The 18187-nt window shown below is 36.0% G+C and overlaps 1 protein-coding gene across 1 annotated transcript in view; it reads left to right on the top strand.

Moving 5' to 3' along the window:
- Window positions 1–18187, top strand: part of LOC149264256 (ribulose-phosphate 3-epimerase, cytoplasmic isoform-like) — an 80228-nt gene that overhangs the window by 34661 nt on the left and 27380 nt on the right. Inside the window, exons 3-6 of the mRNA XM_089427892.1 lie at window positions 3897–3901; window positions 15169–15231; window positions 15426–15532; window positions 15640–15737. Of these exons, the coding sequence (XP_089284018.1) occupies window positions 3897–3901; window positions 15169–15231; window positions 15426–15532; window positions 15640–15737 (273 nt within the window). The remainder of the gene's footprint in view (window positions 1–3896; window positions 3902–15168; window positions 15232–15425; window positions 15533–15639; window positions 15738–18187) is intronic.

Below are 18187 nucleotides of genomic sequence, written 5' to 3' on the forward strand. Positions count from 1 at the left end.
TTGAGGGCTGTGAGGCCTTGTGGAGAATGCTCTCTCTAGGCCAAAACCTCTAGAGGAACAATGCAACTTGTACATGGGTGATTTTCCTTGCGGCTGTAGGAAGCCCTAGTTTGCTATAGCAGTCTGAGATAATTCAGAGCCTTGTGGGGTGCCCAAGGTGTCTTGAAGATCAAGGAAGGGACAACAAAGTAGGTGGAAGTTCGGACAAGAGAAGAGCAATTTTGGAGCAATGGTTTAGCGCTGTTGTGTGCCCTAACCAATCTTGAGAATGCACAGAAATCGAGGTCAAGGAGGCAGCGACAATTTGTTTTAGATGACGCCTTGGTGATGGATGCTAAGTGGATGAGGGTCCTAGGAGAGGACTACTGGAGGAGTTGTTGGCAGCCAAGAGGAGGGGTTTCCTAGATGTTTGGATGCCCTAACTAGGAGCAAATGCTACAACAAGGATTGGTCACTCGTGGTCTATTGGAGGGTAGCGTGAGAGTGGGCCAAGTGTGGACAAAGGATTGGGCATTTATGGTCTGCTGGAGGACAACGTGATAGTGTCCAAGTTGGAGCCCGGTGTGCACCATATTCATGGACTTAGATGGTTGCTAGAGTGGCAGTAGTTGAGCTCAAGGTTTGATCAGCTAGAGGAGCAATTGAGCAACCCTAGACTTGTGTGTGGAGAAGGACTTCTACAGCAGATGATGGGCAGTCCTCCTAGCCCGTGTTCATTGTGGGAGATGGACATCTTGCAGTGATAGGTGGCAACCTTTTGTGCCCTATGTTGGTCTTCATTGGAGCAACGCAGGAAGACCATAGTGGGCTAAAGTTCCTGAGTAGCTGAGGAGAAACAATGGGTAGATTGAGAGTTGTTCACAAATGGAGTTGTGAACAACTCGACAAGAGTCTCGATGTGTTGTGCCTTTGATGGATTGAGGCACAACTAGTGAGCAGATTGGATAGCCGAGGCTCAGTAGCCAGATGGACTTGGATTGTTGATAGAGGTAGTGCTGCAAATCGGGAGTGAAAGGACCAGGTAGGCACAAGGTACGATTGAGGGGAGTTGTGAAGTCAACTACATCAGCTAGATGGTCAGAGTATCTTGTTGAGGGTAGATTGGTTGTTGATGGATTGACACCAAGCTCCAATTACTAGTGGATGTATGAGGGTCATTATCCCTGGTATGAGAGCCCTAGACTATCATATTTTTCAGTTTGATTAATATAACGAAGTTGGGTTGAAAATTGTAAAAAGTTGTCTATATTTGGTGCACTAGTAGATTTAGTGCTATTTATATTCCGCTGTGCAAAGTAGCTTCATTGTGATTCTTGGTTTGGTAGCGTCAGAGATTTAAGATTCTATCCCAGACACCAAGATCGTGGAAAAACAACAGGATTATGATGATGAGGATGAAGATTGAAGACTATTAGTCTTTAGTCTTTATAGTACTTGCAGCCTGTCTTTATAGTACTTGCAGCCTCATAGTCTTTATTGTACTTGCAGCCTCATATATATAATAAAGGCTGATTTTGGATATATATTTATAATAAACCTCATTTATCAAGGCTGTTTTTGGATATTGCTGCTTTCATTATGTGATCATTCATGAGTAAATGTGATGTAAATTTAGAGACTTATAGTTTATGCATTGACATTGGACAATTTAATCATAATGTAATAATGTATCATGTATGCTTTATGATTGCACATAACATTTCTTAAATGTCCTAACATATATATATATATATATATATATATATATAGCGTTTCCCCGTTTCCAAAATTTGGGGAGGTCATGTTTCGTACCCATATCCGTTTCGGAAACTCGTACCCGTTTCCTTGTATCATGCAACTTAGTACTTAGTTGTGTCAAGTCGGAGGAAAGAGCAAGGAGCAACAAAGGAGCTCTGCATGAGTAATATTGCAGGTTTGCTGTGAGTGAGATACTTAGTTGTGCCAAGTTGGAGGAAAGAGCATGGAGCAACAAAGGAGATCTGCATGAGTAATATCAAGTTCGTTGTGAGTGAGATACTCAGTTGTGCCGAGTTAGAGGAAAGACTCAAGAGCATGGAGCAACAAAGGAGATCCAGATAAGCCGGATCAAGGATGGATTTGAGGCTTGATATGTTGGACCATATCCAAGGTAATTGTTGTATATGTAATTTCCTTGTGAGCCATTATCCCAGCAAGGGAGCCCAAGTAGGTTTTGAGAAGAATTTAATGAAGAACTGTTGATTGGACAAAACTTGTGTGTAATATTTTTATTGTGCATGATGTGATTGCTGGTTTTATAAGTTCTTCTGTGCATAGTTTGCTTCTGGTTAGGCACATCAATGTGTTTCAGTTAATTAGCTGGGTTAAAATTAATTTGAGACTGTTACTAGATCTGGTGTGTGCGTGTGTGCGCACAGAGTCTAGTGCCCACAAAATCTAACACAAAACATCTCTTGGGTGCAAGTGCTCATCTCAATCACATTAGAGTTTCACCATCCAACAACCTCTCCCAGGTCCAACCATTGAAATATCAAATCCCGCTTCACTGAAAGAGAAATCTCAACCACAAAAGCTTGGATACCATGTAGAAAATTTCAGAATTTTGACTTTTTCAGTTGTTATATATTTCAGTAACCAGGGCTTTTCAAGAGTCAGGACGCTAACTTCAGTCTTTAATATTTCTAAAACTGTTGGTCCAAATGCTTTGAAATTTTAGCTGAAAGTTCTCCTCTTGATGCTTTTCCAAACGTCTTTTAAATTGCCTAAAAAGGAGCTAGCAGATATGCTTCAAAACATAGTATGATTTCCATCAACAAAATGACAAGTGTTTATTGTGGTCGACAGATAGTACATATTTAGGGACACTATACATGGACACCATAGTCTCTGTTGGATTATATTTTATTATTTGTGTGTACATGGTCTATGCCCCATGGTTTGAACTTTTGAGTCGACTGCTGGTTTGACTTGTGGCTTCTCGTATTGTGTTGCCTATTTAAAGGCGAGCAATAGAAGTTTGAGTTGAGTGGTGTGTATTCATATAGTTGAGTATGGGTTCATTGTGCCTGTGATTGATATGAGTTTGGCATACATTGCCCTTCTTTGACCACAAATTTGACTGCCCAATGTTGATGGAAAGAAGAGCTAAGGTAGAGAACATAGACTACAATGTTTCCACCACAGACTTCAATGTTTCAACAAAGATTTCCTTGTAATTTCTAACAATGTAATAACACATAAGTCCTAGTACAGCAAAAGTTATTCTAAATTATGAAGTCCAACTTTTGAGTTCTATAAGCCATTTGGCCAATTCGTATTAGAGGAATTTTCCTCAAGTATTTAATTTCCAAGTGCTTCAATCCACAAGGTAATGAGTTTAACCATTTTGACATTTCTTCAAGAAAAGTATTCATATCGTTCCATAGCTTGATTTACATTCATTATATGTGACTGCTCTTACATATCACTTTAAGTCAGTGGCTTCTTTGTTCAATCATATATGGATTTTGCGTCCTGAGATGGCTTCAAGATGAATTATCACAATATATGAGGCTTAACCATTGTGACGTTCTTCAAGAAAGTACTGATATGTTCCATTGCTTGATTTGCATTTTATGTATGTGACTGCTCTTACCTATCACTCTAGTCATTGGCTTCTTTGATTAATCATATATCGATTTCTGATCCGGTGATTATTTCAAGATGAATTGTCATTATATTGCATTAATATTTAATTGTTTGACATTCTTAAAATGAACGTGTTGTAAACTTTAAGCATGGTGATTTCTTACTACATTCTATTATCAGCTGAGCCCGTAAACTATAATGAAAATCTTCAGGCCTATGTCATATTTTATATTTATTACAATTTGAATAAAGATTCTAAACTATCTTTCATTTTTACTGGTGATTTGCAGGATGGGTAGGTGTTCAGAGCACTTGAATACAGAACACACTGAATGTTATATGGAGCATTGATATCTCTATCCAAAAGTTCAATACTTTTCTTTATCAAGTTGGTGATAAACATGGTGTTTATATGGATATTTGTCAGGCTTGTTAGAGTTTTATTTAACCTGAAAGCTACTACTGTTTGAAACTTCATTATTGTCATAGATATTCAGCAAATAGTATTTCTGTGGAATTATCAATATACTCTAATAGCAATGTCCATTTTTTGTCCTTAAAGGCACATGCGTCCCTTTTTCAATCTGATATGAGGGCTAAGGCAATCCCTAGACTTTTGATGTGCTATTTGAAACAAGATAGGGCTTATTAAGTTATAAAATGATGTTTATTCTGACAATGGATTCTGATGTTATTTCTTTAATTGATAATATCATGTTGTTACTTCTGCCCTACACTGCTGTAACATCAGTACAATAGCTGCGACGATGACATCAAATTTATAAGAGAGATAAAATTCAGACAAAAACTTTCTTTACATGTCTTCGATGTTTTATTAACTTGAGTTGTTTCTAGGACTACTTGGGTTAGGTTACATTCCAACAAATTATCTATGGAGCAGAACTAACTATTTTCATTCAGTAGATTAGGTTATTTTTGCATATTAAACTTTTATCCCTATATTAATAGTTATATCAAATATACAAGAGAGACAATTTATATAGGTTTGCATGATAGCATTTTGTGAAGTTTGAGGAACTGCCAGTGTTCATTTGTCCATCTATGAAGTATGAACACAACTAGAAGTATGCATTGCGAAGAGTTTTATTTTTAGAATTTTTTCATTTTCTTTTGATTTCAGATATTGTTGATTTTATAATGTCTAGAAATGCAAGACAATATTATGGGTCAGGTTTGAGGGGGTTGCAACTCGCTCCACCAATGAAGGCTTCAAAGATACAAAACACCATGAAAAAATTCAAATCATTAGAGGAATTATTGAAGACACTCTAGAATGATTTTTGGTTGTTGTAGAGGCAACAAGGATATGTTAGACAAATTAATTTAATGTTTACTTTGTAAGACTTAGGTCCTAGGTCATTAGTGTTAAGTTAAAGAAAGTAGTAAAAGTGTAATATAAGGAGAAAATTGATGATATTTTAGGAGTCAAGACAAGGTTGTAATAAGTTGATTATGAGGCTAAGACATGAGCACAAGCATTGGATGTGTGCCCATAGGATCCTCCTTGGTTAGTGTAGAGCGGGTTCTCATCAGCTTTGGGTTGAAATTGATCACCAGCTTGTTCATTCACAGAAGATCTTCTATATTTGCCACTTGTAGGCAATGGATTCAAGACCTAGAGTATTGCCTTATGTTCAAATGCTCTATTTACTACGAGATCCAAGGGGGGGATCTATATCCTTTATTGGGGTTTAGATGGGTCCCTCTCTACGTTCTTTTGGTTCCTAGATCATAGATGCTTATCTCTTTTTATGAGGGAGGTTATTGTTTAGAGCTTCAACTTATTTCTTCTCTATTGTTTGGTGTGGTTAGGTAGCAAAGGACAATTAGAGATTCAAGCTTCTTCAACTTGTAGATCAGTGAGGCCCTAGGTCACTTCTTAACACCCTCACCCCCGCTAGTGGGCTACCCTTCTTCTTCTTCTTCTTTCAAGAGACTCTTAAGGAGTTTTGGACCATAGGGCAGACATCACAGGACTAGTCTATAGTGTAGTTCTAGGAGGTTTTGGAGCTATAGATGTTCTCGCTTTGTCTAAGGTACCAACCCCTAGGCTTTGTTGAGTAGCCAATGGTTGATTTGGAGTTTCTTCCCCTTGGCCTTAATTGCTAAGAGTGGTAGGGCTCCCCCATCTACCTTTGATCTCATGATCCCTCTTGGGGTCACACAAAAGGGGCCCTTCAACCCCTGTTACTCTTTTGACAACCTTCTCAGACAATGCATTGATGCCTTTACAATTATTGACGATTCAAATGGTGATACTTCCTTATTTTATCTTTTGGTTTTGACTCCCAACTCTAGTGCAACTTGACTTGCTTCTTGAGATGGAGTTTTCACTTATGCACTCATTTTAGTCTATGTCCTTGTAATTTTTCCTTTGTGGATTAGATACTCAGTGTTTTATTGCTTTATTATTAGGTATTTAATATTTATTTATTCATTGTTTATGTTGGAAATACTAAGAGGGTGGGGGGGTTGAATTAATATTTCACTTTTTCTTACAATTTAAGTATTACAAGCATTAACCAATCAAATCATATGAAGAGTACACAAGAAATATATGAACAATTTATTTATATTACAAAGGAAGCTACAACTTCCGGTTTATCACTACAAATGGAAGGGCTACAACCCTAAGATTTACCAGCTCCCACTGAAGGAGGCGACAACCTCTTGAATGAAGTTACAACTTCCTTACCTAGCACCACCCTGCCACCCTCAACAATAAAATAAAGAAAAAAAACTCTTGGGCTCCAATACAAGGGATAGTGACCCAAATGCAAGAATATACAATCACCGCTATCTTTGCCTAAACATATTCAAATTTAGATTTGCTCCAATAAGTATGCCACTATAACTCTGACCTCTAATGCAACAAAATAGATTCTAATTCATACCTTCAATCAACTTCTTTAGATATGCCTTAGAACAAACCTCAGATTGTTCTTTTAGTTAGCTCAAATCTCCCTTAGAAACTCTACCTCGAAAAGGTTGTTGATCTGCCTCAAAAGGTAACTTAGATTTGCTTCAAAACTTCAAAACTTCTACAAGGATGACTTCAAGGTCTGCTTCAAACTTCTACAAGAAAGACTTCAAGATCTCCTCCAAACTTCTAGAAGAATACATTCAATATCTGCTCCAAACTTCTAAAAGAATAAGTTCAAGATCTTCTCCAAACTTCTACAAGAAAGACTTCAAGATTTGCTCCAAACTTCTACAAGAATGATGCCAAAAGGAACTTCAAAAATTACAATGTTCCATCGAGTTTCCGGGGTGGGGAAACACGGGGATACACACAAGGGGGATGTATATAAGCAACCCCAAAATTTAGGGAATTTTGGGGGAAACGGGGGGACATCAAAGTCATAAAAATTATAAAATTATAAATTATTAAAAATTTAATATATAAAAATAAAATCCCAAAAATATGTCAATAACTAGATGGAAAATCTTAAGACTAAATATGATCATCATTACATATTAGACTATTATCATTTATGAATTATCAATGATCATTTGACATTTTTGCATTGTAAATCTAAAAGTAAATTACTAAATTGAATCCTTGATTTGACATTATGCAATGTTCCATCTAAATTTATCATTTGACAATTGAAATTATGCAATGCGCATCAAATTTTCAAAAACGATAAAAAGTAAATTCATCATATGACAAGGACAATGACATTATGCTGAAGTCCAAAATAGCCATAGAATACTAAACTAAAAGTAAACATAAAAAGCACCGAGCAATGAAATACTAGTAAATTTCTCAAAAAGTACTAAATAATATTAATAAATATTAAGTTTTAAGTTCTAATATACTTTTTTTTGGTTACTGTTTTTTTTTTTTTTTAAGTTTTAAATTTTAATATAATATTTTTTTTTTAAAATTCAAGTTTTGACAAATTTTAAGTTTTAATATAGTTTCATCTTTTTTGTATTTTTATTTTTTTTCATATATTTAAATTTGTATTTTTTTTTTTTTAAATTTTAATGTTTTAAAAAAATTATTAGACAAAAAAATGGGGGAACCCATATGCGTCCCCTCGTCCCCCTTGCGTCTCCTCGGCATCCCCCAGTCCCCGTTGCAAGGGAGTCGCATTTTGTTGCCAAGAAAACGTCCCCCTAGTGTTTCCTTGAGTTTTTCCCCAAAAAGGGGACGTGGGGGAACATTTCCCCAGGAGTTTCCCCGTCCTCGGAGAGTGGGAACATTGAAAAATTGTGCCAAAACCCTTTAATAATGTGCTAAAAGTCCTTCCATAGATATCCTCCCCAATCTGGCCTCTCCTCACTTTTAGCTCATGAGATATGAACCCTAGAAACACTTCTTTTCTTCTCTAGTTTCAACAAATTCTAATTTTCCTTCAACGAATTGCTAAAATTCCTCCTCACGCCCATATATAGTGCATCCGAGGTCTAGATTGGGCCGACTTGTCCACTGATTGGATTGGCTTATGCAACTGGTAGATTGTATAGTGAATATTCAAAAAATCATTTCTCCTCAACTGTGAGGAGTTAGGGGGAGCTCTATATACTGTTGGAAAGATCTCAAAATAAGCTTTCTAACCGTGTATGTTATACTTCTATTTGAGCTAGGTAAATGGAGTAAAAATGCACTCAAAGTTAGGGTATCCAAATGGAGCATTAAAAATCAAAAACTCATTTCTCTTCAATTATGAGGAGTTAGAGGGAGTGCCATATACCATTGGAAAGGTCTTGATGAGGGTCACATGATAATTGTCCTTGAATTTTCTTTGGCTTTGACCACCTTTTCCTTGATTTTCTTTTGACTATTAGTTTTGGATTTGAGTGCTTAAACCCTTTTGCTCTTTAGGGCTTCTTGAACTATTATCACATGCTTTGATCATCCCAAATCTAGGGCATCATCCCTAAGATTAAGGCTTTGACATCAATGATAACATTACTCAACAATGACCCATTCACGCTTTGACATCAATGGCAACTTTCTTCCAACAATTGCTATCTTAGATTTAGGACCTACCATAATAGTAAATACTCCTAGTTTATATTACACCGATAGTACTCTTTTTGTCTCATTGACCTATTTTTGTGGTCATTTGTTGGACAAAATGAATTTATCTTAACAAATCTTATCTTATGGGAAAAACAAAACATGGCTTCTCCTTTTATATGGATATGTATTTACCATAGGTGATTGATATGAATGAAATATATCATTGTTCCTTTAGACACATCCTAGCCCATGTGTGTTAAATATTAGAATAGTGTTATCAATAACTACTACATAATTAGAGACATCAAAGAATTGTGTTGGGACAAGGTTTGATATAAAGGTCTAAGGTCATCCAAGTTTCACGTAAAGAGAGATGACATTGGAACTAACACAATAGTAATTTAGAAGGTATATTACCAATATTTAATAATATATAAAATAATAAAGCCTAATTATTTATATTATAGTTATGATCCCTATGGTCATGACCAATCTCCTTGGCAATACATAAAGAGATTACATAGTTCAATTGTAATAATTATTCTTTATATCAATTTATATATGTTTTTTTCCTCATGGGTTATATGGATTCTTGCCCCTCTTCTTTATGGATGTTTCATTAATGAAACACTTCATTAGATTTTAGACTTTTGTGGCTTTTTTTGTAGATAGAGTTTGGATATTCCACAATAGAGTTTGAAATTTGTCGACATTTCAAAGCCCAAAGAGGATCCATCACTAGGACAATGCTTGAAAAAATATGAGCCAAAGCAGAAGAATAAATAAAATAAATTAATTTTTTAATAAAATGGTTGGTTGAGAAAATCCTAAAAATGAAAAAGCCAAACTAATAAATATTATTATGCATAATTTCATAATTAATTAATGATAATGTGTGTTAATTAAGGGAATATTATATTGTAATAAATTTTAATGAATATTAATTATATTATAATTTATAATTAAAGTATGTTAAATTAATATAATGAGATAAATGTTAAAATTCTTTTATGTAATAAATATATTACAATTTAAAATATTATCTGAAATCACTATTATATTATATGTTAAATTTTTATATAATGTAATAATTATTATCATAATCTAAAATATTATATGAAATTACTAATATATTATACGCTAAATGTTTATATAATGTAATTAATATTATTACAAGTTAAAATATTATATTATATTATATGTTAAATTTTTATGTAATGTAATTAATATTATTATAAGCCGAAATATTAAATGAATCAAAGCTAGGGTGAGAGATTCATACCTGAGAAGAGCTAGTAGAACCAATTTCTTTGATTAGAGGAACCCAGTTGCCACTGATCTCAATACCACCATTCCTGTTGAGATTATGTGGATGCTTCATTATCTCAATGGCTTCCCCGATCTTTCTCTTTTGATAGTGGTCCTCTCTAGCGATGATCCTAGCATTTTCTAAGCAAACATGATGCTTAGTTCTTGAGGAATGTTCAACCAGGGTTGAAGTGTGTGATCTCTCATTTTTAACATTAGCTCAATGCTCTTTCAGTCTTCTTTGCAAGGAACATCATGTTTCTCCAATATAACATTTACCACAAGAATAATCAATTTTGTAGACAACCTTAAGTTGATGTTGATCAATACTGTCCTTCAGAGATCTCATTCTTTGCTTGATTGTTCCCGTTGTGAAATGAATAAAAATATTCTTCTTATCTAAAATCCTTGCAATCTTGTCAGTGACTCCTTGAATGTAAGGGAGGTAGACCTTACCACATTGTGTGTGAGGGCTTTAGGAGTTGACCTTTCCTTCAACTCTTCTTTTAGCCTTCCTTATGTCCATGTCCTTGTATCCTATATTTTTAAAAACTGTAGTCAAGTGCTTCTTCTCTTCATCTAGGTGCTCTACATCTGATATTCTAAGGGCCCTGACAACAAGAGTATTGAGGACACCAAACTTCTGAGCAGGATGATGATAGGAATCAACATGGAGGTAACTCTACAAGGGAGTTTTCTTTCTGAAGACTTGATGTCCCAATGTTCTGTCTTCCTTTTTGGTAATAAGAACATCTAGGAATGGTATGCTTTTGTTTTCCTCCATCTCCATATTAAACTTAATTTCAAAAGAGATAGAATTAAGGTGATTAAAAAACTTATCAAGCTATGCTCTACCATGTGTCCACTTTACGCTTGTATCATCAACAAATCTCTTCCACCAAGCTGGTTTTAAAGGGTAGGATTTTATCATGTATGAGGGTATCAAACTAGCATTTAATCAAGAGCACCAATCCCTCTATGTTCCTTGATGTTAATGGCATTGATTGTTGAACTCCTCTGTCATGATCCTACTAAAAATGTACCCATCACTAAAACAAAATCTTGAATTGACATGCTAAGCATTTTTTTATCTTATTTTAATGCTCAGATGGTGATATCGATGACAAAGATCCCAATACAGGCAAAGAGTTTGATGATATGTATGTATTTGTTGTAGCGTGATTTTTTTTCGATTCTAGAGGTCATCTAGGTCCTGTTTTTTGATATGTTTTTGGTTCAAAGATGGATTGCACTCAGTGTTATTTTGGTTATGTGCACCCTTACATGCTCTATAAATGAGAACTTGTGCTTATTTGTGTATAAATGGTTTGGATTCAGATGGATGCACATGAATATATGTGGTTTTCTTTAAAATTTGAATACTTTGTGTTTTTGGTTGACCGGTTTTTTGGTCCGGTTTTTACTAGTCTTGATCTGGGTCTAACTAGTTCTCGGTCTGGGGGTTTATCGGTTTGATGGCCGATCCGGTTGTGATAACATTGGCAGCACCCAACCTCAAAAGGCCTTCAACCACATACAATCTTCAAAGTGTTCTTCATAGTGGGAACTGGGCTTCCAAATGATCACTCAAGCCCCCAAAATCCACAATGGTGGGGCTTCTCCACAAACAATGGTAAGTAAGGGCTCCAAGGTGTGCCCTTCAACCTCCAAAAGCTCATCAAGGCACATTTCTTGCATAAAGTGTGCAAGATGGACCGCCAAGTCTTCCTTCATATGGGGACTCACGAACCTCCAAAACAAAATGATCCAAGGGGTGCGTAGACCATTCAAATAGATTGTGGCAAGGGTTGCGAAACCCCTATGATGTGGACATATTAGCCCCACAATAGTAGCAAGAAACCTAGCCAATAAGATAGCTCCTTTCCCTCCAAAGCATACGTGTAACATCAAAGCCCTTCAAGGGGGAAATGTGAGCTCTCAAGTGGATTTTCTAGCCCAAAAGGCAATTGTGGCAAGGGTTGCATAACCCCTATGATGTGGACACATTAGCCCCATATTAGTAGCAAGAAACCTAGCCAATAAGATAGCTCCTTCCCTCCAAAGGATACATGTAACATCAAGGCCCCTCAAGGGGAAAATGTAAACTCTCAAGTGGACTTTCTAGCCTGAAATTACCTTCCAAAATGATGCAAGTCATTTCTGAAATATGGATACAACTCTTGCATCAGCATTAAAATGTATATAAAGGTCAGCCCTGAGTTTAAACCTTTCATTTCAATCCCAAGGAGACCCTAACATCATCGGCCTCATCGTCTAATCTCTCTCTCTCTCGCTTGACATGTTGATGATATGGGTTACCCATATTTCTAGTTCTGGACAGACTCACTTAGTGTTTTATATCGCCGTACCTTTGTCACAGTTTTATACATATATTCTGATGTTATACTTATGTAGGTTTCTTTCTTTTTATTATTTTTGGTATTTTCCGGGTGATGTACTTGCACTCCCACATTGTATTCTTCAGTCCCATTGACCTACTTTTGTGGTCATTCATTGGACATTCATAAAACTATTTTATCTCATCTTTATATATACCTGAACCATTATTATCATTCTTGTACTTGCCTTGGGTTGTCATCAAGAGTCTCCCAACTCGTAGAATTATCTCATTGGACAGATTCAACATTGGCTTTCTTGATCTGAGTGTATAGTGTAAGATTTTTCTTCTGACTTGAGTAGACAGAATCAACATTATTTAGCTCAAGTAAATTAGCAGGAAGCTCCTGGTTCAAATCTATCATCTGATTTGACAGTTGTAATAAAAATTCAAACCCACCATCTGTTTCAAATGGAATTCTCTCATGAATTTGGACAATCACATTACTGTATTTTCTGTTGTAGTAACCACGTTGAAGTACCTCTCAGATTGGTCATCTCCACAACCATCCTCATACACTAGAGGTTCAACAATGACATCAGCACCAGAATCCAAGGCTGCACCAAGTAGTTTGTCTTTGTCAAACTATTGATCTTCAACATTGATAACTCTATCACGCATGAACTTAAACAGTATCGATCTTGGATCTGCCATCTTGTACAGGAAGACAAAAGGCTGGCTTACCAATCACATCTTCTCCAATCATTATGGCCTGGGGAAATAAACCATGAACCAGCACCGAGTAAAACCAATCCAAAGTACTCAGCATAATTCGCAGTGAATGCTACCTACAACCAGTGGCCATAAATGAAAAGGGGTGTATCCCATATCCATTGATATCTTCGAGATCCAGAATAAAAATAATGGGAATCAGTTCCATCAAGCCTGTTTAGTCCATACGAGACATCATTTGTAGCATGACTGGGTTTGATATGCATGAGGACAGTAAGATCCAACTTGCAGGCTCCAAAACTAGCAAACATGCTCTTGAATGGCCATGAGTTGGACAACATTGTAGCCAAGGTCCTTCACACGCGGTAACACACCATTGCAATGATTTGGGCTACCTTGGTTGAGGATACTTGAATTCATGTTTACCCTTCAGGGCAAGCAATCAGTGAGGACACTGCTACAGTAGGATGTCCCATGCTCTCCTATATGTGCTCAGAGCCATCCCAACTTTTACATGGTACATTGACCAATCTTTAATCCAAGTCTGTGTACCATCAAGGTCTTTTGCAAGAGAATTTGTACTAACTCACATAGGTCTAGTTGCAAAAGCAACATTATCCACCATAACCTCAGGATCCCTGCAAGTATTTCAGAAACAATGGCGGATAATGGGGACATCATTCTCTAATAACAAAATGGCCCTCATACGAATTAGATCTCCACCACCTTAATGGCATGGTCTATGTCTACCACAATCTCAGGCTGTGGGTGAGGCAGATTGACAAAGTACCCAACACATGCCATTTCATTGGATGCAATTGACAGCACAAGTTCGTGGAGGGTAGAGACCGAGAGGCTTGTCATGGAGGAGGCACTTGAGTGGTTGGAGCATTATGCTGATGAGCTAGAGGAGGAGGTAGTATCAAAGGATGTTCCACTTCTAAGACAGAGATTTGGAGTAGGAGGAGGTGATTGAGTGTGTTGCAGCCCGTGCCACAACTTCCTTAGAGGGAGGCAACTAGGGGAAGAGTCGGAAGACAACTCACTTCAGCTGCACATTACCCCCAAGAATTGGACCTTCCACCTTAGGCTCAACCTCAACACGTCCACCTACTACTTCTGGAGGAAAAGCATTGGTGGTGACCTTTGCCTGTAAAAGTGGTAAAGGGAATCGTTGATATCTTAGTGCATTATGATTATCCTTGTAGTATCTAGATGCCTGATGATGATCATCTCATGAGATATATTATTTTTGTTTTGATATGATTTTATAATATCCTGTCAGGACTTGGAACAATTATTGTGTTTCAGTAACAATGTTTGATGTACCACTTGACATTTTACACATTTTATATTATTAGTTTTATTTTTATATTTATGGAACAATGTGTTTGTTTGATGTTGATGTTGCTTTGGAAGTTGTAAAAATTGAATAAAAGTGACAATTTTGTATTTTTTGAAGTTTCCCAATAAGTTCCAATATTTTCCACAGTATTGCACATAAGTTATATTCTGTACCCCCAGCAGTAAATTCCTGATAACAATAAATCTAACATTGGGACACTCTCCACATGTCCCTCGTGCATTTCCCTGCTCCTGTCCTTCTGCATCTTGGAATTTTGGTTGAACAAAGGGTATTTTAAAAGTGCATTTGTTGCATTGACAGATTAGAAGTATTAGCTTTGTTATTGCACCAGAAAATAAAAGGCAACCTAAAAATCACTGAATTGTCCCCAAATGAGCTTTCTACAGTGTTTGCATTTTTATTTACCTAAGTTCTTCAGCTTATGAATACATGTATGCTATGTATGTAGTTTTGATCTATCATCCAACATAATCTTGAAGAGTATTAGTTTGTCTAATTCTTTCATATATTTATCTTCCTAATCAAATTTATCCTAGAGAATCTTTCCTTTTGTTTGACAAACATTAAATTCACATGTTTAATAAAGCTAAGCTGCATGCTGAATGTATATGCATGTACTCTAGCAGAATGTGCTTTCTAATGGAATTTTCTTTCTGGTTTCCATTGTTCTCTTTCTTGTAAGAGGAGCAAGAAGCAGCATAAGATGCCATATGCAGTTTACTACAAGGAGATTCAAAGATGGAAGTTTTACAATATTCATAGCATTGTTTAATCACATATTGTAATTTTCATTAACATTACTGGACTCTTCAATTGCTTCAGGCATTTCGTTCCAAATCTTACCATTGGAGCACCTGTGATTCAGAGTTTGAGGAAGCATACCCAGTGAGTTAAAATTAGTTTTCAATTTTTCTTAGCTGACAGAATTAGGTTCAGGCATTGTACTATGTTTGTGGTTGAGTGCCCACACTACTCATATGTGTAAGGCCATACCTCTGTCAGTAATATGTTTGAATTACCTGCAGCTAATAGGAGGTGCTTTATTTTGATTGTAGCTAATAGAATTCATGTATTGGTAGGGCATTCTTGGATTGTCATCTTATGGTCACAAACCCTCTTGATTATGTGGAGCCATTTGCAAAAGCTGGAGCTTCAGGGTTCACTTTTCATGTGGAGGCTGCCAAAGGTATATTGTAATTTGAATGTGGTTGGAAGTTGATGTTGTATTTCTCTGTAATTTACTTGAGTTGGTGGAAATTTTTTCTAATATCACTCTGCCCCATCTCTTTTAAGACAATTGGCAAGATCTCATCAAAAGAATCAGAAATGCTGGCATGCGGCCTGGAGTGGCAGTGAAACCTGGAACTTCTATTGAAACTGTTTATCCTTTGGTATGTATTTCTTGTTTTCTGAGATGTTTCTCAGTTTTAGCTGTATTCTATTGTTGGGTCTTGAATCAACTTCACTATTTCTCTATTGCAAAGGGAATATAAATGTTTTTAGCAGTAGTTAGAAATCTTGAACATAGAGAATTCTTCTTTTGCTTACTATTTAATATTATAGCTCAAGTATTTAATTATATGCAGATATTGTCTGACATCTTCAAGTATGTACTGGATTATCTAGGAACATTTCTAAGAAACTCTATACAACATTGCAAACTTAATTTCTAAGGAAATTTTAATCTATTGTCCTTTGATGTCACATAAATACTGAAGATTGTTTCTCTGTTTAGTTCGTGAATATTTACAAGTGCTGAGTGACACAGAGCACATAGAGCTTTCTCAAATACAAAAAATAAAAAATGTGATCCTACCATTTCAGGCTTTAATCCGTTTGTTGTTGTTTATTGGTTTTAGCATGTCACCATTGGAAATGAATGACCGATAATTTGAAGTTCATGATTATCTATTTTTGAACATCTGGGAGGACCTTATGCACTGATGCTTGTTTGTTACAACATGCAAACATGAATATTTTTTGTGCTGTATGTCAATTTACCTTACCCATCGTGTTTTCCAAGAAATATATAATATGAGATGTTAAAATGTAGAATAAAAATGCCCATTGTTGTGTGGGCTTTAATCCTTTTGTTGTTGTTTTTTGGTCTTAGCATGTCACCATAGGAAATGAATGAACAGGACTTTGAAGTTCATAATTTTCTAATTTCGAACATCTAGAAGGACCTTATGCATTGATGCTTGTTTGTAACAACATGCAAACATGGATATTTTTTGTGCTGCATGTCAATCTACCTTTCCTTCGTGTTTTGCAAGAAATATATAATAAAATATAAGATGGTAAAATGCAGGATAAAAATGTTGAGAAATCAATATGCTAGTAGATTAGGGTTGATTCCTCTTGCTTGATAATTATTTGTGAATGTTTGTCGGCTTTTATTACTTTATAATGTCTTATTCATCAAGCAATTACCAAAATATAAAAGACATGAAGATCACAAGAGACAAAGAACACAAGATGTAGGCTCCAAGCCAGGGCAAAAGTCAACAAGGGGGAAAGCCCAAACAACTTCTCTTCTTATAGAATGAGATCAAAGTGAAGCATCCAAGGCCCAAGACCAAGACCTCCACAAGAAACCAAGTCAGCCCCCCTTTAGATCTCCTCCAACCAAAACAATGTCAACAAGAATCAAAGCTGATCAAACCTCTTCAAGTCAGAATTTCGGACCTGCAACTTCGCAGAGATGTCCTAGCACCTTCATAGAGTTGCCCCAGCACCTTTGCACGTGTGAAAAGAAACAAACAAAATTTGATTTTTTTCTCTTCTTAGATTCTTCTTCTCTCTCCTTAGCCTTCGCTCCATTTCTTCTTCTTTCTTGTACATAGATAGATGATTGAGTGAGTGATCAAATGAGGTCGAAGGAAGAAAGTCTCTTCCTTTTATAGCTGTCCAGGAGGTTGAATAGGTGCCCTTCAAGGCTGACTTGTCAAGGCAGGGTCGAATTGGTCTTGTGGGACAAAATGACTCCTTTTGACTCTCTCTCTCTCTCTCTATATATATATATATTTTGTTACAAATAGTTCAAATGGTTGATACATGATAAATTTTCTTCTTGACTTAATAAACCCTAGAAGCATGAAGAACATGCTTTGACTACAAAAACAATAATAATAAAATTTCTTTTTCTTCTTTTTGCTTTTACATGAAATACATCTTGATCAATGTTGCACGAAGCGGGAGCGAAGCGGAAGCGCGGAGCGCGGAAGCGTCATTTTCCAAAAATCTAGGGAGCGAAGCGTCCGCGGAAGCGTCTGCTATATATATATATTTTTATATATTTTTTTGCATTTATACTCAAAACAAACATCCCAAATACCAAATTAATTGTAGAAGACATGAAAACATGCATATTTTTGCATAAATCAAGATAGATATGGCATCCATGATTCCATTGTAGTTACTAGTATGTACAACAATCATCTATATTCTAGCTATTACAAACATACATCAAATTTTTAAGCATATTATAAAACATAAAACATTTAAGCATATTATAAAATATAAAACATAGAGCATATTATGATTTATCTAGCAAGTGAGCAACTGTCAACATTTGTCATGTCCAAAATTCAAATAATAATGTTTACAAAATATGTCACTTGGTCACCGCCAAGCCAAAAAGGTTCAAAATTCAAATTCACAAGTCTACAAGTCTAATGAGTAATCTATGACAAAAAGAAGTAGATTGTGAATATATCTACTAATCTCTCCTCCTTCCACCATGAATAGAACGTGATGGCGGGCCTCCACATGGTGGCAATGAAGAAGATGGTCCCTGTGTAAGTCGTGGCACTGGAACTGATGAAGAAGAACCCCCTGC

This window comes from Pinus tabuliformis, chromosome 6 (genome assembly GCF_031772625.1).
Source record: "Pinus tabuliformis cultivar Carrire ecotype Pingquan chromosome 6, CPIR1, whole genome shotgun sequence".
Taxonomy (NCBI): Eukaryota; Viridiplantae; Streptophyta; class Pinopsida; order Pinales; family Pinaceae; genus Pinus; species Pinus tabuliformis.